This window comes from Mugil cephalus, chromosome 7, assembly GCF_022458985.1.
Source record: "Mugil cephalus isolate CIBA_MC_2020 chromosome 7, CIBA_Mcephalus_1.1, whole genome shotgun sequence".
Taxonomy (NCBI): domain Eukaryota; kingdom Metazoa; phylum Chordata; class Actinopteri; order Mugiliformes; family Mugilidae; genus Mugil; species Mugil cephalus.
This window is the reverse complement of record NC_061776.1, coordinates 9013458-9037390: the sequence shown is the minus strand read 5'-3', so window position 1 is coordinate 9037390 and position 23933 is coordinate 9013458. Positions and strand designations below refer to the sequence as shown.

Sequence of the window (23933 nt, the reverse complement as noted above, 5' to 3'; positions counted from 1 at the left end):
TGCATCTTTAAGCTGACTTTGTGCTCCCTGCCCTGCATAGAGCTGCAAACTTCTACCTGGTGAACATACAGTGGTATGAAAGAGTGTTTGCCCCCTTCCTGATTTCTTATTTTTTTTCTCCCCATGTTTGTCACACCTAAATGTTACAGATCTTCAAACAAATTTCAATATAAGACAAAGATAACACGAGCAAATGAAGGTTTTCATTATTATGGGGAGAATAAATCCAAACCTTCATGGATTCAACTGGATAAAATTATTTTGGGAACGACTTTCAGCACATTCTTAAGATGTTGGATGTGTGTGTGTGTGTGTTTGTTGCTCTATCTGGGAGATTTACCAGTAGACTTGAAAATTATGAATTTGGCTGTAAAAGAAAGCGATCACGTGAAACTGGTTGAGATCTGATCCGCACCAGCAGATAATTGGGAGAAGAATTATTAAGGAAAGTCACGAGATGGAAAGACTTGCGTTCCTTCTTAGACTTAAAAAGGACGTTTACATGGGGAATAGAATGATACGTACAGGCGTTTTCTGCATTATCTTCATTGAGCAGTTTATGTCTTTTCTTTGCCATGTTTTCTGTCTGCTTTTAGGAGCAGTCCACTGGTTGTGTGATGTGTTTTTTCGAGAGCTCTCCATAGCTACTGTTTATTGATGTGGATATCAGGAGTTTGACGTGCACTGTGCTTTTGTCTGTGTTCATGGTAGAGACCTAATAAAATCAAAGTATAAAAAAAATAAACGTAACTGAACTGTGATTTATCACACCTGAGTTCAATTTCTCTAGCCACACCCAGGCCTGATTACTGCCACACCTGTTCTCAATCAATAGGACCTGTCTGACAAAGTGAAGGAGACCAAAACATCCTCAATATCTAGACATCAGGCTGAGATCCTAAGAAATTCAGGAGCAAATGAGAAAGAAAGTAATGGAGATATATCAGTCTGGAAAAGGGTTTAAATCCATTTCTATGGAGCCGTTATCCACAAATGGTGAAGACGTGGGACAGGGGTGAACCTTCTCAGGAGTTATTGTTTTTTTTTTATTTTCTTATATTTAAATATGTTTAATGGTCTGAAACGTCTAGATGTGACAAACATGCAATAAATAAATAAATAGATAAAGCGCAAAAACTGCTAAACGGGTTAAAATTAGACATGTGTGTAGTTCCTAGTGCACGTGAAACTCTTAAAGCAGTAGATACAAACTTTCTCTATTTGCATTTTAAGTAAATTGCTTTTCTACCTATTGGTACTAAAAACCTTTCACAGTCACAATCACACATCCACCCATTTACCAGGGACATGTTGTCCACTGCCCCTCTGGTTTGTGGACAGTCTGTTCTACCTACTGATCTAATGACGCAGGGCTGGGGTTAGTAGTTCTCCCTGAGACTAGTAAAATGTAAAGCAGACGTGTTTTAAATATTCCTCCTGGCCCGGGACTAAATGTTCCCTCGTTCTTGCCTTTAAGTCGGTGCAGCAGGAGTCGCCGTAAATCAACAGCTCAGCGTCCGTTTTAACTAAACCACTCATTGTCATTTTGGCAGCGCGTGCATCAGAGTCACGCTCGTCGATCATTTTCACACTCATCGTCAGGTCCAGATCTGAGACGTGAACAATCAACTGGCTGTGAATCATCTCCCAAGCACACACACCCTTGCTGCGCTGTTTTTCGTTATTATGCATTAGTCACTCGTGCTGGCTTATAGTAAATCGCACAGTACACAGTACATTTCATTCCAGCGTTAAGCATTTCATCCCACTGGGTTTTTATAATTCTGATTATGCAACGAGGAACTTTTCAGTTTCTTTTAAACTCGATCTGCTGCCTGTTGTTTACGGTCATGACCGAGCCAGTGAACGACTGTTCTCACGACGACTGTATACGCTGGTATTTAATTTTAATTTTGATTATTTTATAGGCACTTAATTTAGGCTTCAATGAATGCACACATCCTTACACCATTCTAACTAAGTATGTATGTATTTATAGTGGGTAAACAAGTGCGTTTTGTGCCATGCTAGGCATCTTTATATGTCCTGTGGGTCTGTGTCGGATGTTATTTTGTACTTTTATATCAGACTACAGATGGAAATTAGTTTTCTGCTAAATCTGGCACACACACATATATTCATGCCTTTGACACTGTTAAATGTTTGTGCACATTGTCCATAAAACTAATAATTTAAAAAAACTAGCTCTAGGAGCTTCAGTTGTGGCTGAATGTATTTTTATTATTAGTATTATTATTATTATTATTTTTTACCTCTGAAGACTCAGGAGTGGAAGATTTGTTTGAATACGTGGAGATGGCCAGTGAATGAGAGGGTGCTGGGCTGGAGGACGGAGGTTTGGGGGACTCCGCTGCGTCTCCGTTCGGTAGGACGCCGTCAACGAACCACACCCTCCTCTGCTCCCGCGAGAGGGACCCTAAGCAAACCAACGTCAAGTCACGGCGGTTAGGGGGTCGGGGGGACGGAAAGTCACTTTGAAAGGTGAAAAGTGTTTTTTATTCTCGGTAAAAGGTCGTACCCTCGTTGCCAGGCTGCTTCAGGACTCCCACAGGCACCATGACGGTGGGAGGGGGGGAGCTGAGCACCCCAGAGGCCTGGGCCTGCTGCAGGGGGGGGATGGTGGAGCAGTACTCTGCCGGGTTGTTGGGGTTTGGGCTCTGGTTGCTTGAAGTGGCCGGCGTCTCCCATGATTGAGCTGACGTAAGACAAAAATATCACAAAGCTCGGGGTCAGAAATATACATAAATACATGGATTTCAAATACAGCTGTTGCTAATTTTGCTAATTTGGACTTTTACAATAAGTATCCCAGTAAGTCACATAGTGATCATGGTCTAAAATTAACTCTAATTGATGTTATTATTCATTTATCGTAGCCAGGCAGCACAGGGCACCTTCAGAAGATCACTGATGATGAGTCACAACTGTTTTGAAAGCTACACAATATCAGGAAAAGTGGTCATAATGTTATGCCTGATCGGCGTATGTGGACTTTCAGTGATTATTAAAATAGTTGCTTTCATATATTCATAATATTCATACTCAAATATTGATGATGATGATGATTCTCACCACTCGTCAGGGCAGAATGACAGGTGATACAAACACGCGCCTCCTTCCTGTCCATGTACGTGAGTTTACACTTCAGGCTGCAGCACGTCGCACAAAACACCTTCAAAATAACAAGGAGACGCACAGAAACAGACCTTATAAATAACACACACACACAACAAGCAACAACTGGGCACATGCTTTGATTTCCTGGACTTAGCTTCAATTAACTGCAGCTGCGTGTGAGATACTTTCGTCGGATTAGCCCCTCGTAACGCGTCATTGCCCAATAACTCGTATTTAGCGAATTGTTAGACGGGAGGACCGGTAACCCTTTTAATTTCAGAGCCACGCGGCGGCGTCATAATCCGGTTTACGGATCGACCGCTCTGCTGGAGGATGCGCCGAGGATCCCGCTGCGTCCGTTGTTTGCGCCCCCCCTCCCCCCGTGCAGGTGTTAGTATTGCTGCAGTGCCAGCTCCTCCCAGCTCAAGTGGCAGGAGCGTGCGTTTGTTTGTTTGCCACCCTGTGGGAAATTAAGCAGCAGTCCGGCAACTTTCCAGTGCAGCGTCAGCGACCGCATCTTCAATTTAAAGCACTGCGCGGACAGCGTGCGTGGGGCGGTCGTAACGCACGTGGACGAGCCTGTCAACGCATTTCATTTAGCTCTACCTGATTTTTTCTCTTTATAGTTTTTTATTATGACACAAAATAAGTGCATATCAGCAAAACTGGACTACAACTGTTCTTGTACCACAGAATAGAAAAAAGGAATGTTTCTTATTTTTAATACATCCTAAAACAACAAATCTGAGCCAAAATGCAAATTGCACAGCTATAAAAAAAAACCACATTAGTGATAAAATGCCAACATTAAAGCGGTTCCATCTGCACAGCACTGACCTTGCCGCAGGCCCTGCAGTGGTGCCTCCTCTTGGTGAAGGTGAACTTGACGTCGCATTTCATGCAGACGGGAGCCTGGGAGTCGGGCACCCACACAGGGGCGACCTCTCCCAGGGAGCTGGCGGCCTTCCTGCACAGAGCGCCCTGCTGTCCGGCCTGGAGGTCGTTGTCCGGGCTCTCCGAGGACACCAGGGAAGGGGAGTGGACGGCGGCGTCTCCGTTCACGCCGGCGCTCTGATCGGTCCCGCCGCTCGGCGACGTTTCGGAGGGCGCGCCCCGCCGGCACTGGCTCTCCAGGTTCTTGTTCTTGCCGGCGGCGCCCGGGCCGAGCTGGTTCTGGACCTGACCCGACAGGGGCTGCGGGATCTGGAGTTTGAGCGCCACCGGCTGCTTCGGTCGCGCCCCCCCGTAGGGAACGCTCACCGGCTGCAGCCTGTTGGTGTTGTTGTTGAGTTTTGGTTGGATGCTACCTGACCCCGCGGCTCCTCCATCGCCTCCGTTCTCCTGTTTGCTCTCCTCCATTTCTTTCTCCTCGGTCACAGAGTCCTCTTTGGAGGGGACAGGAGACGGAGAAAGGCCGTCTTCCTCCCCCTCCGTCTCCTCCGCCTCTTTAGACGTGGAGCTGCTCCCACGCTCTTCTTGCTCTAAACCATTGGGAAGGCTTGTTAGTCTCTGGTCTATTTGTCCATCTGGACCACATCTCCGTTCCTTCTCCTCCACCCCAACCCCGTCAGGAGGAGACACACCATTCTCCTCCGACTCGCATCCAGGCCGAACAGTCCTCCCCCCATTCAGGAGACCCTGCTCCTCTTTGGAGTCTGCAGTTTCTGAACCACAGTCTCGTGAAGGAGCTGCATTTCCCTCACCTTTGACACCTTCCCCGTTTTGCGACGCTAGTTCCTCAGATGGAGTTTGCGCCACCTCAAAGGTAAAGTGAGTGTGACTGATTGTGGACCCTCCTCCTCCTCCTCCGCCGCCTTCTCCCACCTCACGTTTCGCCTCTTGATCAGAAGCACCAGCCTGGACGTCTGCAGAGTTTGTCCCTCTGCTAATCCCGTCCGGTCGCGGGCTGCCCGTGCAGCCGTTCTCCACGGCACCACAGGCCGTCACAGGGGGCGGCGGCGGCGAGAGGTCGTCCGTGCCCACCAGTTTGCCGATGTTGGGCTGTGGGAGGGGGGGGCTGTGGACGTCCGCCGGCCTCTCCTCCGCCCAGGACGGAGGCTCTGCGCCGGGATGTCTTTTGGGGTCGCCCCCCGGAGAGGCACTGGAGGACGAGTCGGGGAGGGTTTTGAAGGGCAGGGGGCTCTCCCGCGGGCTGAGGTCGGCGTGGGCCAGGGCGGGGTTCAGCGAGAGCATGTGGGCCGGCGGGGCCAGGATCTGGGTCCACTTGGCATCGGAGAGGATGGGAGTGTCGGTCTCATCTGCAGGGGAGGGAAAACAGAGGATTGTATAGGTTATTGCATCACGAGACCATTAAAGAATCGATACAAACGTGTGACGGTTCCAATCAGCTGACATGAAAAATTAATCGCGAGTTCGATGTCGCACACAGGACGAGATCTGCTGATGTTTGTTTAAAAAAAACATGCAAATCCCAAACTACGAACACACACAAGCCTCAGTTTAATATTTGTATTATTCATATAGTTTTTTTATGTGGGATTTGGTTTAAAGATCCAGTTTTTTATTTATTTTTTTATAGTTAAGTTCAAATATAATTTCAGTTGCACTAGTAAGAAGAGGACTTATGCGTTGTATCGAAGTTTTGAAGTTACATCCTACCTTGGAAAAGTGTTTTTTTTGTCTGAGAAATAATTGAAGGAATCTTTTTCAGTCATAATTTGTCTGTAAGCTCATGCTGTTAAATTAAAAAAAAAAAAGAAGAAAAAAATCGTTAATTCAGTATCAGAAATCGTATCGAATCGTGAGTTGAGTTACATCGTTACATCCCAATAAAGCAAAACTGTCACTTCTAATTTTAGTTAGTTATGATTTCTTTTATTTTGTTTGTCTAAAGACAGAATATACAACATATGTAGCACTGTTTAAATTCAATTTAAAATAAAAATGAATCATCGCCATTTCCCTAGAGACACTATGTGATCTTTACCTTGAACTGAACCTTTTCATAAAAATAAATAAATAAATAAAAATAAGAGGAAGCGGCTACCCAATAAAAGAGATCATGAACTCTAGCAGACCAACACAGGAAGCCTCACATGAACTGACACAGAGAACCGATACAAAGGCACAAACTCCCAGGTGATCGAAAGACCTAAAAAAAGGCAAGAACAAACCAGGAAAGGAGGTTGGCACGGAGAGAGAAATTAGCGTACGGATGGACTGGGAAATTCTGAGCAGGGAAGTGGGCCAAGCGTCTCGGTCGCTCTCGGGATTCATCAGTCGAGCGGTTTTAATACAAGCAGAAATTCTGATGATACTTATTAGAAATTACTTCCTCGCACACAGGACCCGTCAGCTGCCGCCCCGGCTCTCTCCTCCCTCCGTTGGAATTCATGCTAAGCTGTTTATTATGTCGCGTACCAGGTTCAAGCACACGCACACACACAGAGAGTTAATCTGCCAGGCTGGATCTCTGGCAGAGGACAGAGATAATCACTCACAGCCAAAACACACACTGAGCTCACAGCACCATTAAAATACAGTGTGTGTGTGTGTGTGTGTGTGTTTTCTGGGGTCATACGCCATAAATCCAGAAAGAGAGCATTCTTTACTCAATAAGAAGCAGACTGTTTGTGCAGGGCGGCTGGGAGCTTAGAAATGCAGTGTTTACTTTCCAGTTACCATAAATAAACTCCTTGAAAAACCACATAATGCAATATCTTCACTTATCGACCATTAAGTGTGACAAGCCGACTCGACTTGCACCAATTACACACTTTTACAAAAGCTCGAGGGAGACGGAAAAAACCCAATTAGTCCTATTCCCTCTCCGCTCGCCCTCAATCCCCACCTGTAAGTGTTGCTCAAACTGAACGGACCACACATGGAGGTCACTGAATCCTTTTAGTAGCGTTTGGATGTTGGTTACGGGAGGAGGGAAAAAAAATATCGATATGGCAATATATATCGCGATACTTTTGAATGCCTTAATATCGATTTAAAAAGAAACCACTTTTGCATAAGTTGGAAATGGATCATTTGGATTAATATTGTTTTTTTGACTCCATTTGTCCAATGAATTATCACTGTGATTTGATGTACATATAGACAACGTGTATTTTAAGCTGCATTTAAAAATTTGTCATTGAAGTAAGTAGAATATTGCAATATATCGCGATAATGTATCGTATCGTTTCGTATCGTATTTTTGAAAATCAGAGCAGCAGCAGGTGTTGGCACATCATACTGCTGCATCAGACGTGGTTCATCAAAATGCATTTAAGCGTTAGGTGTGGCACAGTTATTGTGACTGGATCACTGAGGTGTCTTAACGGCACCCTGTTAGTCCGACAGTTACACCTTGTTTAATTTGTCTTTCCTCAACCTCGGTGACTCACCGCTTGTCCTCATCTTGTTTCCAGGGATGGGTTTTTATCAGGTGCCGGTGCCAAATGGGTACTTTTGAAAAGGTGCCAGTGATTAAAGAGTGGAAAACATTCAACCTTTGCTCAAAAATGTCTCCTTTTTTTATTTTTAAGGCTTTTTGTGATGTGCAAGTTGAACGGAATATTAATTTAAAGAAAATAAATACAGCAGCTAAAATACACAGTAAACTGTCCTAATTATCATAATAACAGTGCTGTGCTTTTTTTTTTTAAATGCTGTGTGTCATCAGATGTTTAATCAAATTCCAGGTATTACGTCCCTTGCACAATATCAGCTTCAAGCACTTGTTGCAGGTTGCCAAGTCTGCATCTTTTGAGGTGAAGTTCAGAGAAACCTTTGACATTATGGTGCAGGTATCAGGGCTTGACATTAACACCCATCAACCAGTCAAATAGGGGTGTATTTCAGCAGTGGCGGGTAGCACAGCCACTCCCACTAGACACTATGGTGGGCTGATGACCATAGGCATATCGAAGGTGTCAGAAAACCCGGGGAGGGGACAAACAAAAGAAAAGAAAAGCTGAAGATGGAACGCAGGACGGGGAGACATAGAAAAATAAATCTGTCTAACAAAAATTAGAACACGCCCCTCTTGAATACTCGATTCTGATTGGCGGATCACCAATATTCAACAGCGATTATTTCTTGATGAACCTCTGTTGCCCCTGGCAACGAGATGGACACTGTTACCCCTGGCAACCAACTTTAACTCACTTAATAACTAGGAAAACTGAGTATTTTCCAAATATATAACATTTAATTAATTAATTTATTTGAAGACAAAACACTGGATACATGGCTGAAGAATAACATGACCCTGGTAAAGAATAAAAAAAGAAAAGAGTGCAGAACAGGTAAGAGAGGAATAAAAAGCTAATTTTACACGAATAAAATCTCCTTGAACCATTATTTAGAGTCACATTATTGAATAATTTAGTTGTAAGCCGTGTCCTAAGCAGGTTTTTAATATGTGATAAGAGAAACCGCACATTTTATTACTACAGACGCGTATTTACATATAAAATGAGCTTTAGCGTTAAACATTTCTTGATGTGTGTGTACAAGGGTCATTTACATTAAAAAAAAAGTTTGTAAATGTTTTTTTTTTATTATTTTTTAAAGATATTTTTGGGGGTTTTGCACATGTATTAGATAGAGACAACTGAAGAAAAGCAGGAATTAAACCTACGCTGTATATATACACAACAAAATTGCAGCTAGTGAAAATAATAGGTGGCTAATAACTTTGGAAAACAACTAGCGACAGTGGCTGTTGAACAAAAAGGTTAATGTCGCGCCCTGATCGCTGCCCATCCCTTCTCCTTTCCTGCCTCTGTTAAAAACTAACGTGGAGACTCACCTTCGTTCTGCTCAAACTCGTCCAGCACCTTGTCCAGGTTGAAGGCCTCTGCCTGGAAATAATTCTCCATGGGTCAGAAAGCTCCACGCTGCCGACGGCCGTGTGAACCTGGAGGCGAGACGAGCGCGCCCTCAATACCAAACTCATTCACATTTCCACCGTGCTGTAGGTGTCCCCCACGGCCTGATTCATATCTCTGTCCTCTGCTCACTTCAATATCTTTTTATTTAAGTAGAAATATCCCCTCTAACTCTGTGTGACTCATTTTCCTCCAGAGCATCTCTCTCTTTAGTCGGGTCAGAGAGATGATGTCAGGATATTATGGGTTTGGTCAAGGTTTTTTAGGATTTAAAGATTTCTTCACTGATCTTTGAAGACCATCACATCTGAGAAGATGTAAGATGCAAAAAAAACAAGCATGATACAAACACACTTTTCCTAATATTCTCATGACATGTTGAAATCCAAAGTACAAGATGGTACATACACATTTATTTATGGTGTTTCTCTGACTTTCTTAGGAACAAACTTCTCTTCTGACAGGCAGCAAGTTTAACAAAGGTTAAACCTCTAAGGGAAGTTCACATAGTAAAATTGTATGCAAATTCATATCAAAGTTGAAATTTACAACTCAAGTTTACGCCCTCCAGGTAAAAACCAAGTTCGCTCTGTTCTTCTCGTTATTCAACTGAATCACAATCCCTTTAGCAGCTACCGTGAAAGTGTTGTGCGTTTTATAACTTGACTGTAAGCGATTTACATTATCTGCTGCTCCTCTCACCTGCACGGAGGTCCTCCTCAGCGGTCCAAGGTGGTTTTATATCCTCAGCGGGTTTCCCTCTTGGTTCTCACTTCACCCAGTCTGGCAAGCGCCCAGCGCCCACACCTGAGACGCAGAGGGAAAACACCCGTCAGGAAGGAGCTGCTTCTCAACTCGTGTTGCAAAGAAAAACACGTCAATCATCTCCGGGTCTGAGCGATGAATGTGAAAGAAAATGCAGTTCATCAAGTGGCCACTTGAGGCTCCAAAAGGGAGCAAATCCCCATAGACCCCCATGTTAAAAAGTCCAACTTTACAGCATTATTAAACATGGTTACAGCCTGGTACAATGGTCTCAATAGTTTATTTCACTATTCAAGGCAACTCAAAGGGGGTGATTTTTTTCTAACTCATTCGTTTATTTATTTATTTTTATTAAGGTTTACAATGCTGCATAATTAAGGGCGTTCCCGCTTTGAGTGACAGGCGGAGCGTTTGGTGGGCGGGTCTCAATGTACAGGCTGCGTTAGCTCCGCCCACAACACAACCCCCATGTCCATATCTGAAGTATCGAGTGTGGGCGGAGCTAAAGCTCATGCAACGTGGCGACCGCAGGCTCCGCCCACATTATTATCGTTTTACATTCAATATTAAGTTCTCTCTCTCTTATCCCTTTACTAAAATATGTTGGATTCGTGTTAATTTGTATTTAAATAAATGTAACTTTGTGGGGAAAAAAATTATATATAATATGTATAAAAAATGACTAATCAACCAAAGACTTTGCAAAGACAGTGCCTCTGCAGATCCCCCGCTAAAGACCTATGCTTTACATTATAGAAAAGTGATAGCACATCGGTGATTCTGAATGTCCATGATTTGTAGTTTAATTTTAAATTACATATGTATTTGCTTTACATGGGGGAGTCTTTCTTGGGTTTTAAAACATTTTTAAAGTTTTATAACTTCAATGTGCAAACAAACAAATCAAACCAAATCATGAAAGTCCCTGAAGACTTGAACCTACTTCAATGGGAAGTGAAATGTCTTCAAAGACAACTTAACAGGTTCAGGTGTCTTTGTTTTACCTTTGTTTGTACTAATATCATGACCTGGATAACCGAGAACCTCCAGAGACATATTCATTTAGAGTTAAGTCTTGTATGTGCAATACTACTTGGTTTATGTTTATAATCACATAAAACGTTTTTTCTTTTCTTATGCAGCCAATAAAGAGAAACAGTTACTGGCTGATCAAGATCTAAGTAAAAACACATATACACTTTTGATAATGAATTGCAGCAATGCTACACATGTACTAGTTCTAGCTTTACCAATATTTCCATTTTTGACTGCTGGAAAATTAAAAATACGCAAAAAAAAAAAAAGGAAAATATTGCCCAGATTAAACAATTATGAAAATAATTATTGCAACTCTTCAATTTTCATCACATTCAACAGTTCCAGCTCATGGTTAATGTCTCCACCCATGATGCCGATGAGGAATCTGATCAAAACCTCTCATAAACAAACACCCTGCAGCATCTAACTTATCATGTGTGCTGCACATCTTCATACACAGACGCAGCCATTACCCACCCAAGCCCCGACAAGACAATCAGAGTCATGAATGGAAAGCAGCAGCTAAAGCCTGAATCACTGCACAGTAAACCTGCCCCGTCTGTCCTTTGCTGACGAGGAGACCTTGAATTGGGGATGTGAGGCGCGAGTGTGCGGCTGCAAATGAGTAACAGCCAGACTGAACTCCAGGGTCACTCTCATAAGGACGAGAGCGACCAGAGATTACACCAGAGACCAAATATTCCGCAGAGCAAAGGCCTCGGAGAAAAAGGAGCGGAGTCGACACATTTTCCGCTTAGTTTAATATGCGAGCGTGGGCACGACGTCAGCACAAAAGCAGCGAAGGCACAGGACAGGATCCTACACGTGTAGCGTGAACCGGGGGGGGGTCATGCCATCGACGGGGGAAACGAGGCTGAAGGAGACACCGTTATCAAAGCCAAACACATACGAACGGAGATAAATGCTACGAAGCCCGAGGCGGGCGCAGTCCAGATGGAGTCTGATGACTCAGTTTGAGCACAACACAAGTGATGTCAACTCAATAAACGTAAACTGTGACATTTTATTTAATTATTATTATTCGTTTAATCCACTCTGCAGCAGGTTTACGGTGGTTTCACCTACTATCACTTAGTGAAACCTGTGTGTGCACGCTGGAAGCTCACCTCTACAGTACCACACGTCATCCTTAGTCACTGTACTTTCAGGTGGTTATTTGTGCAGCACTGAAGGTTGATGTGTAGCTCAAAGCAAAGGCAGCTTCATTATGACATGTTGGATATCATCCACTTTTTTTTGGTTGGGATTTTCAATAGAAACATACATCACACACCAACCAATAGACCCAACCCAAGACAAAGATAAAAACAACAAAAAATACAATATAAATACAAAATAATAATGTCACACGCAAACAAAGGAAGATGTAACAACCAATAGCTTTACAGATAATCTATTGTTGCCTGAGAAAGTCCATTAAGGGAGCACACACCTCTTCAAATTCTTGGGTGTCATCCACAATTTAGATGAACTGAGTGGTACTTTAACGTAATGTCAGATATTTGACGGCTTTATTAGCAAGATGCTTCAAACATGAGGACCGCAGTACATGGTCGATGGACTAACATTATAAATTTCAATGAGAATGCGCTCTACAACAGGAGTTATCTGTTTGATTAAATGTAGCTATTCGCAAGAACATTAAATGTACGAACAGCAGAACAGCTATCCATCGCTCAGCTGTGCGCAATAACAGACAGACAACCTGGTAGCAGTTAACTTTAAACAGGTTAATCATCCAATTACAGGATTAAGCTACTGGGGTCCTGCCTAGATGTGGTCGTGATCGAAAGGAGGCACTCAGTGCATTTACGTGCACAGCTTAATCAAGTTATGCTCAAAATTTGACATTCTGAATGCGGCCTCTGTCCCAGTTTAAATGCAACAGAGAAAATTGAATAACTGACGGGAACATGTCCTCCTCCACCACACTAGGTGGAGCAAGTTAATACGGCCTCCATTCCGGTTGATCCATTACGTCAAATAATAAACAACTGGAGTCCAATGTGGCAGACCAGCTTTTCAAACAACAACAATATGGATAGTAGCTCAGCTTTTTTTAATCTCATACGTATTAGTCGCGCTACTCATGGTGCAGATAAGATGGCGCTATCTCAGGAGGTTCTTTTACGAGCTCTGTTCGACCAGCTTTCTTGGATTTTTTGGTTAATCATACGCTAGCGCAGTGGTTGTGGAGCAAGGGCACACACGTTGTCTAGTCAAAGTCCTATTAAGGCGTATACATGCCAGAGAAAATCGGTTTCCACGTCGCATTATCTGGGTGTCTTAATCGGATGAGGAGAACTCTGATTAGTCCAGTTAAAGTCGGATTAAGGCTATAATTTGTTTTTTTCACGTGCATGTAAACGTACTGACTTTCTGGAACTTTTGGGACTAACTTCTTGAGGTACGTAGGCCTTAACAAACATGGGGGAAGGGAGGTGCCCACTTGAAAACCCCAATGATGTGTCGCATACTACCTACTGCTGTTGGCTAGGCTAGTTAGCTGGTGTCTTCCTAGCTGGTAGCTGACTGTTAGCCTGCTGGTTGGTTTTCAGTTGTACTGGGCTTCTAAATGTGCTGTGGCACAAGGGATTGTAACATCTTATTGTGTATTAATGAACGAATATTTATATTTTATATTTTTCTCCTTTTCTTCTAGATCGCCACAAGATTTTTATTTATTTATTTTTGTTTTATTTTGTCCTGAATATGTTGTTGTTTGATAAACTGATTCACATTTTTAGGGGGGTTTAATGTTCAGTTGCTTTCTCTGTTCTCCGGTGTTTTGATGATGTCACTTCCTCAAGTAATTGCAAACACCCATAATAAAGTTTTACGAGGAAGTCACACAACAATTGTAAAATGTTTTTCCTGATGTAGGTCGATAGACGGAAACGTTGACCCAAGACCCAATAAACAGCTTAAATGTGAGTCAGGGAGCAACTTTTACTATGAGATTTCCTAGCGATCTAGGAAGATGTTGATTGAGCCTTAAGAAATATCCTCCAACTGAACTCTTAACAAAACCATTAAGACTATTATTGACCAGCCTTGAACAAAACAAACAAAAAAAAAAACATATCCAGGCGCCAAAGTTTACCCTCATGTGACCTCTGCACCGTTCACTCCAGCAGAAACTCCCTCCAAACCGAAAGAAAAACTTCTAAATTTGTCCTGCAGCATAAAAGCCTGAACTGCTCCAGTGGACTGTGGGGCAGTTCACTCATAAACCACCAAACAAACACATGTGAACAAACACTCACACAAGCCGGGGATACATCTCCACGAGGACAGGGGCCCGTCCCTGATTAAGATTTAATTACCCTGCAGAGGCGTTGAATAATGCATCTTTAGTCAAAGTGCGTGAAGGAGTTGTATTTTTAGACATGTAAACTTGGGAAGATGCTTTTTAAAGGAGACATATGCGCATGAGAGTGTCAGTCAGAGACACTGTAGGACTAAAGGAAAACAATCCTGCAGATACACATTTGTGAGAAAAAGCGCTAGAAACAACACATTCGAGGCTGCGACTAACCCTTGATCTCAGTGCTGATAAAGCTGCTCATTATTTTGTCAAACATATACAGTTTGATGTGTGAAATGTATGAATTATGTCCAAATTCCCAAAGACATTCAACTGATTTGCACATTTCTACTCTTCTCTCGGTCGTCTTATCAAAAACTAAACATTTTAACATGGACGACATAGCTTGCCCAATATTCAGTATTGTGAAACGTGTCCTTCCACATTGTCCAGTACAGTTGTATATCAAGACAGTAAGAAACGCATATATATAAATATAATGACAGTGTGACACACAAAGAAGAGTGTGCACATTTATAGGTACAAAACACAAACAACAGAAATGACTCATGCTACAGACTCCAGCGCGAGCCAGACATGCTAATAATGTAACGGCCTAACAGACTACTAACACGATAAAGTATGCCTGACTGGACATCCTGGCACGGCGACTAAATTAAATAAGACAAGGGCATAAACAGCGAGGGAGCTTGGACATACCAGAATGCTAAAACAGTTCATTAGGTCCGTGCTGTCAGATCAAGACTTTGTTTCCTTTTGTTGTTTCCTGTGAGGGAGCTGCATTCACTTCCTCACCAGTCAGGTGGAAGTCCTTTACAATCAGCCGTGAGGTTTGACATTTATCTTCTGGTTACATAATGTAAACACAGTTGGTAAATGTGGGATTTGTTTAGCTCAGGATGCCTCCCGTATTTTGTATGTATTTTCGTATGAACGAAAAATAAAAATCTTATTGGACTTGGACCTTTTCACTGCATACGTCTTCATATACAAAGGGAAAAAAAATCATAATAATGCCTTTAAAAATGGCTCAACCAGAGATCACCAATACCCAGTGGGCTTCTCTTCTGGTCTAAAAAGTCTGAATAACAGACTTAATTGTATTTTCTATGAATTCCTATTAATTCCAAATGTTCTGTTCACTTCTTTTCATAGCTTCTCCCCTGGTTGTGCAGCTTACAAATGTGTATTTTCCTGTAAAAGCTCTTAATTTATCACATTTCAGCTACGATCTGTTGCTAGGGTCAAAGAAATCCGCCTGGAGGCCTTCAGAATCAGTTCTGCAAAAAAGCGTTAATCAAACTGTTTCGTTAACCAATCAGATGTTGAGTTGAGGACACTAGGGCCTGTTAACAGGTGTCGGGTGATGTCAGCATATTCGCAGCCTCTAATTGGACGGTCAGAGAGTTGCTAGCCAGAGCTAGCAAACTGCATCCGTTGTGACCTAGACAGCAAAAATACAGTTGTGTTGATTTAATAGTCGTTTTGTCACTGCATAATGGCTGAAGTAGGAGAAGAAATGGATTTGGTTGAGGATTTACTGTCAAAGCCATTTTCAAGACGGACTTATCAAGAAAAGGTGGACATCGTTAAGATGGGTCGGGAAACTACAGAAAAGGATTTATCAGCCACTTTCAGTCCACTAACTAGGAGCAGTGTCCCTGGATCATAGGCTCAGAGGAAAACTCTAAAGAGTTAAGTTCTGGTGAGTAAAATGAATTATATTTACATCTTTTATGCATCTTCGTGCCATTTTATTGGGTCGACATTGATGCTACTGCTGGAGTTGACGTATGTGGCGCTGGTGGCTGCAGTGAGGGGGAAAATGTCTGCGTTTTGAATTGTTCTTGCTTTAGTAATGGCGTTCCTCTCACTGTATGAGATACCCATCTACGATGCAACGTCCTGTTTCATTGCGTATCCGTATGACATTGGTACACCACAGCGGATACCAGTCTCAGGTATCAGTGCAGTACTGTGCTCATGTACTCATACATCTGTCAGACATCTCTGATACAACCAACATAGAACACTTTATGCCACTGTAACGTTAACATCTAGTAGTAATTCATCTGCAAACCGGTTTGCCAGACAATTTATACCAAAGATGAAGAGGTTATCGGGCCATCACTGAACGTGTTTAGTCTCAAAGAAGATGCAGCTGGATGTAAAATAGATGGACATTGTGCCTTAGCTGAGCGTTGCCTTTAAGATACTTAGGTGCAATTCAGTCAGTCCATAAAACGACTTAAGAAATGATGGCCACCAGGAATACCACACCAACTCACATACATTACACCAGCAGAGGGGAAAATATTAGTCCGCTAGTCTGTTACGGCTCCTTTTGAGGAGTTTACCAGAAGCTGAAAAGGCGGCTGTTGCTTTGTAGGTAGAGCAGTTTGTTCATGAACCAGAGGCTCACGAGTTCAATCTTCCGTGTCCTTGGCACATAATACGGGACCATTTACTAGAACTATGATGCCTGAACAGCTTTTGTGTGAGAATGTTGAACATGAATAAAGAAGGACAGATAGGAGAAAAAAAAGTTTTCATTAATACCAACCTAAACATTTTTAGTGTTAAACATACTCAATGAACTTTACTGACTGACTCCCTTTGCCTATTGGTAGCCTGAATAATTGTTTTAGTTCCTAAAAACTATCTATTGTGTTACGCCTCCTTTCCCTACACGAGCTGGGTCATAACACGCCGTCATTACATTATTATTTTATATGGCAGCATCAAGAAATCTGTGCCCGTCTCCATTAAGTCATTCGAGAGTAAAATCAGCCTTAAACTCCAAGAAAAACCCTCGTCAAAGATTTCCTCGTCAAATTAAGAATAAATGTCCTGCATAAATGTCCCTAAGTGTTCAGACCTAGTCCCAGTTCATAAAGTATTTAAGAGAGTTTGGGAGAGGGGGTGTGAAGAGTCGCCATCCGATGGCTGCACTTCACATATGGAGACAGAGGCCATAAGAAATGTTGTTTTGAAAATATATGAGGATATTTCATATGCTACAACACAAAAGAGGCCATGCAGCATCCTGAATGGTTTGATTGACTGAGCGTAAAATGTTCAGACCATGTTCCAGTAATTCTGCATTATCACCTGTGTCATCTGTTCTTGAGTAATAAAGAAAAATCTGTTTTAGCGCCGCAATGACTCACCAATTATTAAATGACACCATCAGCAGGAAAAAAAAAACTATCTCCACCATAAATCAATGGCATTTCCAAGTCCCAGCTTCTGAAATGTGCCAATAAGTCGTTTTTCCCCCGTTTTATTCCAATGCAGTTTTAAGGTTTTTAGTTCAGCATCCACTAACTCGTCTTCACCAGTGAATGGAAACTGGACTGGAATGCAGGACGTGATGAAGACCATGTGATGCTGTTGGGAGCTTGAGAAAGAGGTAGAAAGTGGACATTATGTCATAAACTAATCCCAGAGCCGACTGACTTCCCTTAACATTCTTTTACCTCTCCAGGACATCTGGTGTGATGGGAATCACAGGCAAAAACATCTCAGGCAAAACATATTTTGATATAATACGCTACAGTAGATGATGAAGAGGAGGCTTTCAGAAGGAATAATGGCACATCATGCGTTAAACTGTCATGAATGGGGTGATGCATAACTTTCTGTGTATTTAAAAGTGTCATAACTACTTCTGATGGGACTCCTATGAGTATTTGCTATGAGTATTTGGGCGTCTGGATTGATGAGAAGTTGTCTTTTAAGCAACATGTAAGAACCTTTAAACAAACTTTATTAGCATTCTTTCAAAGAAACAAATCTTGCCTTCCACACCATCGTAGGAAGCAAATAGTACAACCTACATTTTATCAGTATTGGACTACGTTGATGTAATTTACATCTATGCTTCTCCTGCTACACTAAAACCACTGGACACAGTTTATCATGCGGCCGTTAGATTTATTACTGGTGATGGGTTCATAACCCATCACCGCTAACTGTACGAAAATGTCGGCTGGAGTTTATTGACTGTGAGGGGAGAACAACATTGTTTACGGTTTATTTATAAAGGCCTTTCTTCACAAACTACCCGTTTTATCTAACAAACTACGTTTAAGTTATTCAGTTACTCCACTTGTGCTCACAATCCACTGGCTTTTAAATATCCCAAATGTCAGGACTTAGATTAGGGAAGGCTGCCTTTGAGTATTGTGCACCAATCAAAGGGAATAATCTTTTGTCAGAAGCCCAGCTGGAGGCCTTGATTCCTTTTAATCAGTTCAAACATATTATCATAGATGCCATCCACTCTGAGTGTACTTTTTAAATGCCTTCTGATCTACGGCTTACCTTGCTTTATGTTTATGTTTATATTATATGTATTGTATATTGTGCTGAGGAATTGCTGAGGAATCAGGGCGTCATTGGTTTCTCTCAATTGCCCCTCCCTGAATAAATAAACGTAAAAGAAAGAAAAAGAACTTTAAAGGCCTATTACTAACTGATATGTTGTTCTTATGTTTTCTTATATCTACATATGACAATAATGAGACTTTAGAAGGATTATTTGTTTTGTTTTTTTTTTTCAGTCAGGAAGTATTAATACTGTATTTCATGTTTATTAGAAAAGCAGCAATTCTTGGGAGTGTTGCTTGAGCTAATCAACCCAGAAATATCCCCCTGAGCTCTGAGACCCATTAAAAGTAATAAACTGTAATATTTTCCAACGCATTATAAACAAAACAATTTTAAACCTTCTCTGTTATGAACAGGGGGATTTTGGATTATGGGGAAATCCGTTTGGTCTAAAAATTCTCAATGCAAACGTCATGAAAAGAGTTTCTGAAGAAATCAAGGCCCTGACTATTATTGTCTGTGCTAACACTTCAAGCTAAAGCTACAAAACTTCCAGGAATTTCGAGCTCACATCCTGATAAACGACATTTTTAGATCCATATCCAATGCCGCTGCGCTCCAGACGCCGTCTGCCGAGGGTGAACACAGGAAACCTCAAATGATCACTTCCTCTTTTTAAGAATGGACTGACATCACTTTCTAACAACATGACTGAGTGACACAGTGTTATGTAATGTTTCACGCCCTGACTGGGAGAACACTGGGAGTTGTCCGACCTCCTCCTCCTCCTCCTCTTGTAAGCTTGTTTTCCTGTGGTAATGCTGGAGATGAAATAAACTAAAAAAAAAAAAACACTTAAAAGCAGAACATGCCACAGGTTTGTATCCTCCAAAAAGGTCACATTCACTAATAAAAGAGGTAATTTCTCTGACGGGACGAGTTCAAATCCGCTGAGATTTGAAGAAGGTAAAGAAAGAGCTGCTCTGCTTCACAGCGAGTGTCAGGCACTATTAAGAGCTTCCGTTCTCTCTTATGTTTTGATCTACATTTATACACCACAAGACAGAAAGAAGCAGCGCAGGGAGACGGGCTTCTGGGCTGCCGTCAGAGAGGGACTTGTAATACTTTCTGAAGGCTTACAGCAACCTACATCTGGGAAGTCTCTGCACACACTCGCGAGGGCTCGTCTTCGCATGTGCGCCTGTTGGATCAGTCTACTCGATCGGCCCCTGTGGGTTTTAATACCTCCCGGAGATGGAGCGGGGTATCATCTTCCCCCAGCTTCAGGTAAAAACCCTTATCAAATGTCCCGTGTGGGGTTACACGTTTGGCACGGATGATCAGTCACTCCGGACCGGAGTTCATTACCACATAATACCACACCAGAAAAATGATGACGTATTTATAAAAAAAAAAAAAAAAAAAGTTTGATATTATTTGATGTCTTCCAGCCTGGAGGCCATTAATGAGACCACCACCACTGACTGGAAGAAAAAGCCAGGACAAAACTAATTCCTCCACCTGCAGGTGAGTGTCTGGTTGCTAACAGACTCTAGTCATGCGAGTTTCAAGTTTCCACCACCCACAGATGTTCCTAATAAAAACTCCCCCACTAATCATTTAGAACCAGGGGCACACCATCAGGACCAAGACTGGGTTTAAATAAATCAATTTTCCGATTCAGATCAACCTTGTTTTGAGGGATTCAACATTGATTCGTGAAATCCTCACAATGATTTTTTTACATGCCTTTTCCTGCATCATCTCATGAGATCCAAAACATGACAGAAGCTACAACCTTGAGACCATCGTCAAACCCGAAAGGTGACAGAGAAGACAGAGGAGAGGTGGACAAAAGCTAAGTCACATGCAAGATGTTACAAGAGTATAAATATTGTGGAAATACCACAAATCTCTGGAACCAGGGACAAAATTAGTTTTAGTTGTAAGTAAACACTGAAACTGAAATAACTCTAAAATGAATTGATAATGAATAAAATAAATCATTTAATCTGCACCCACCAAGCAATTAACTCGTTGTTGGTCTTCTGATTTGTCTATAGAGTCAGGAGATAACAGTGAGGAAGACCAGCAACGTTAGCAACTACGCTAACACCGGCAGACAGCTTTAATGGAGGGTTAATTCCAATGCTAGTTTTTCCTGTTTTTGAAGAATCAGAATTCCTAGTTTTTAACGCCAACTGCATCTAATGTTTTTCAACATTTTTCCGTGGTAAATGGACCCCTTTCATTTCTATCGTTTGCTAATCCTAGCAACAAGACAAAGAGTAGGAGCTTTCTCATTGGCAAGTTGTCAGAGCAATCACAAGTCCAACAAAGTGTCAGTTGTTTGGGGCCCCATGCACAAAACTAAGGAAGCCGACCCCCAGATGGCTGCGTTTTGGCATATTTCATAAATCCTCTTAAACATATGAACGCCCCATTGTACATCAACAAGCTTTACTACTCCATCTACCCTATTATTATATACTATACAGACTTTTCTATTTTGGATTCTGGCCACCTTGACCCTAGGGTCTCCCTGTTGATGACTATTCAAGGTGGTACTGTCTGGCATGGGCCCACTTCTTTATTAACTCCACCTCCCAGACATTTTATTTGTCCAAGGCCTAGAGACCAAAATGCATGAAGACATTGGCACCAACAAACCAAACTCCTAATAGAGGGTGGATGACAATCATTATCCTGGATTATGCAACCATAAGTGGCACTGTGGCTTGACTGCGTCTACCCACAGGCCAAACACAGCTCCACCTGGTAAATATTATTCACAGGTAGACAGGGTAAACACATGGGAAAAACTGCTTTATGTTGTTAAATAGAGTCAAAAGACCGTATTTGGAGGGTTGGTTTGCACGCCAGAACTTGGGTAGATGAGTTAGCTCTGGGTTGGTAACTGAAATTACCCCTCGCCAAAAAAACAAACAAACAAAAAGGTCAAGAGTTAAGTTTCCAAAATGGTTATTTTAACAGTGTGGCAAAAACTAATAATAGTAATAATAATTATACAGCAAAACGTAGCTCTGAATAGCAGCAAGCTGTAACTGGGAGGAGTGAAGTAGCTAGTGTCACCCGCAGTTTATTCTTTTGCGTTAAGTTGATGCTTAGGCTGATGTGCACCTCCTCAGAAATGTAACTACGCACAAGACCTGCAATTGATCTGCTGTATAGTAGGATATTTAGGCTTTAGCGCTTACGGCTGCTTGTCCATTTCCATGTTTTTCAAATTGATTGTTTTCGATCCACAAAGAATCTATAAGGTTAACTGAGGAGGTTGAAAGCGAAGCACAAAGTGAAATATAAACAAAAATTAACTCGACTAGGAAAAAAGGCACCATCATCTAACGTTGGGTGGCACAAGTATAAAAGGCTCATATCGGTGTAGGCTACTGCATCTAGGTGAATTATTTGTTTCGGATAAATAAAGAATCAGCAAGGTTAACCAATGTGGTTTGGAGATCAGGGTATTTGTATGACTCAAAAGTTTCAGTCACCGTTGTTGGAAGTAAAACAGGGAATAGAAACAAAAATTAACTTGGCAAAAAAAGACACGGTGCCGACTAGCGTTTGGGTGGCGAGTATAAATGTCTCACACCGGCGTAGACTACGTGCGTAGGTCACTACGTCTAGGTCCCGCAGTACTATAAACCCGCCTTTAACTTTCCAAAACAGTTACTTTAACAGTGTGGTAAAAAAATAAAAATAAAATAAAAATTACAGAGTAAAACGTAGCTGTGAATAGCAGCAGGCTGTCAACGGGAGGGGTGAAGTAGCTAGTGCTACCATCCAGCGGGCAGTCGTGCGCCAAGTGACGGCGGCGACTTGCTCCTCTAACGGACACTCACGCCGCCACTGACTCGGTGGGCTTTGGAGGCTAAAGGCCACTTATATCGGTTCCTGGGAATCTCCCAACAAAAGTATTTTATTAGTGGGCGCCCGGCTACCATGCGAAGGGGAGCGTGTTGTGTAATTGCCGTGAGACTACAGGGTTACCCTGAACGCCACATTGTCGGTGTTGTCCCCCCCATACTAACCGTGAACCAGGTCCGTAGCCGCACTCACTTCGGCCGCAGCACTTGTCGCCGCAATGGCGGCTGGAGCAGCAACAGAAGCAACGGTGAAATTACACAAAAACATATCCAGTTACTCACCGGAGGAATCCTCATCTTATTCACGGGCAGTCCCGCCGTGTAGCCCCGCCATTAGCATCCGTCATATCTAATCCTTTCAAAAAAGCTGCTGCTTCTTCTTCTTCTTCTTCTCCTGCTCCTTCTTCTTCTTCTTTGGAGTATTTGGGTAGTAAAGACCCTCCGCAGCCCTCCTGCCTCAGACAGCTCAAGTCGGGAAGTAGTCTCTGCCGTAGTTGTGCGACAGCTCTCAGGGATCCCTCCCCCAAAGGTTTATTTAAGCTCCGAGGATAGGGAGCGACGTAAAGTCATCCACACTGGAAAAGCTCCGCTTTCCGGTCACACCTTTCAAAATACAACCCCCCCACCACCACCACCACCACCACCACCACTGACCCACCCACATCCACACCATTCATGCATTCACTAAAGCCAAAGGGTGTCAACTCATTTTAGTGGGGACACATCCAGCCCAGATTGATCTCAAGTCAGTAACACAATAGCATGATAATATATAAGTAACAACAACTCCAGATTTCCCCCCCATTTCGTTTTAGTGCAAAGAAGAACAAGTAAATTTGTGAATTTGGAGAATGTTTGCATTTAGTAAATTATCCTTATTATTAAGTATAAAAGGGTAGTAGGTCGTATATACATGAATTTACAATATTTTAAAGCAGCTGTGTGAATAAAGTGAAGTGATGCAGTCGTATTAAAGTCCAGTTAGGGCTCAGAGTTGAGCAGACGGATGGCGTGGGGATTAAAAACTCCTCTTCATCTTAGAGATGAACACTTATTTTCACTGTAAAATTGCAGTCTACTATGTAATTTGCACATTTTGCAAATTCATCCTGCAGGGCAGATTAGATACTCTGCTGGGCCGCTTTTGGCCTGCGTTTGACAACTCTGCACTAGATGTTCAATGACAAGAACAACTAAACAATATAGAAATAAATAGATAAAACTGCTCGTACCAAGTCCCTGAACACACTTATTGAATGAATACAAAAGTCTAAAGTCAAACACAAAGTCAGCTATGTTAGAATAAATATGTATCAATATGAAAATGAAACTGGAAATGCTGCTCCTTGTGGTGCACAACAATATTTCACATAAATAATAATAATAAAAAAACATACACACACACACACACTCACTTCCACAAACATAAAAATTGAGTCTATAATGCCATTCAATTCTGCAACCAGCAGCAGTAGTTAAGTGTCATGAAGTATGAAGTACACAACTCCTGATAATATACAAAGAAAACCCCAAAACAGCAAATGAAACACATTATATATACAGTATATTTGTGTA

At 42.2% G+C, this 23933-nt stretch overlaps 1 protein-coding gene across 1 annotated transcript in view; it reads right to left on the bottom strand.

The window, feature by feature from the left end:
• The window catches only part of zfyve9a (zinc finger, FYVE domain containing 9a), a 37269-nt gene extending 14322 nt beyond the window's left edge, over positions 1-22947 (bottom strand). Inside the window, exons 1-7 of the mRNA XM_047589405.1 lie at positions 22641-22947; positions 9687-9791; positions 8906-9013; positions 3976-5396; positions 3094-3193; positions 2540-2716; positions 2274-2437 (exon numbers count right to left, since the gene is read on the bottom strand). Of these exons, the coding sequence (XP_047445361.1) occupies positions 2274-2437; positions 2540-2716; positions 3094-3193; positions 3976-5396; positions 8906-8975 (1932 nt within the window). The 5' untranslated portion in view covers positions 8976-9013; positions 9687-9791; positions 22641-22947. The remainder of the gene's footprint in view (positions 1-2273; positions 2438-2539; positions 2717-3093; positions 3194-3975; positions 5397-8905; positions 9014-9686; positions 9792-22640) is intronic.
• Between the last annotated feature and the right edge of the window lie 986 nt (positions 22948-23933).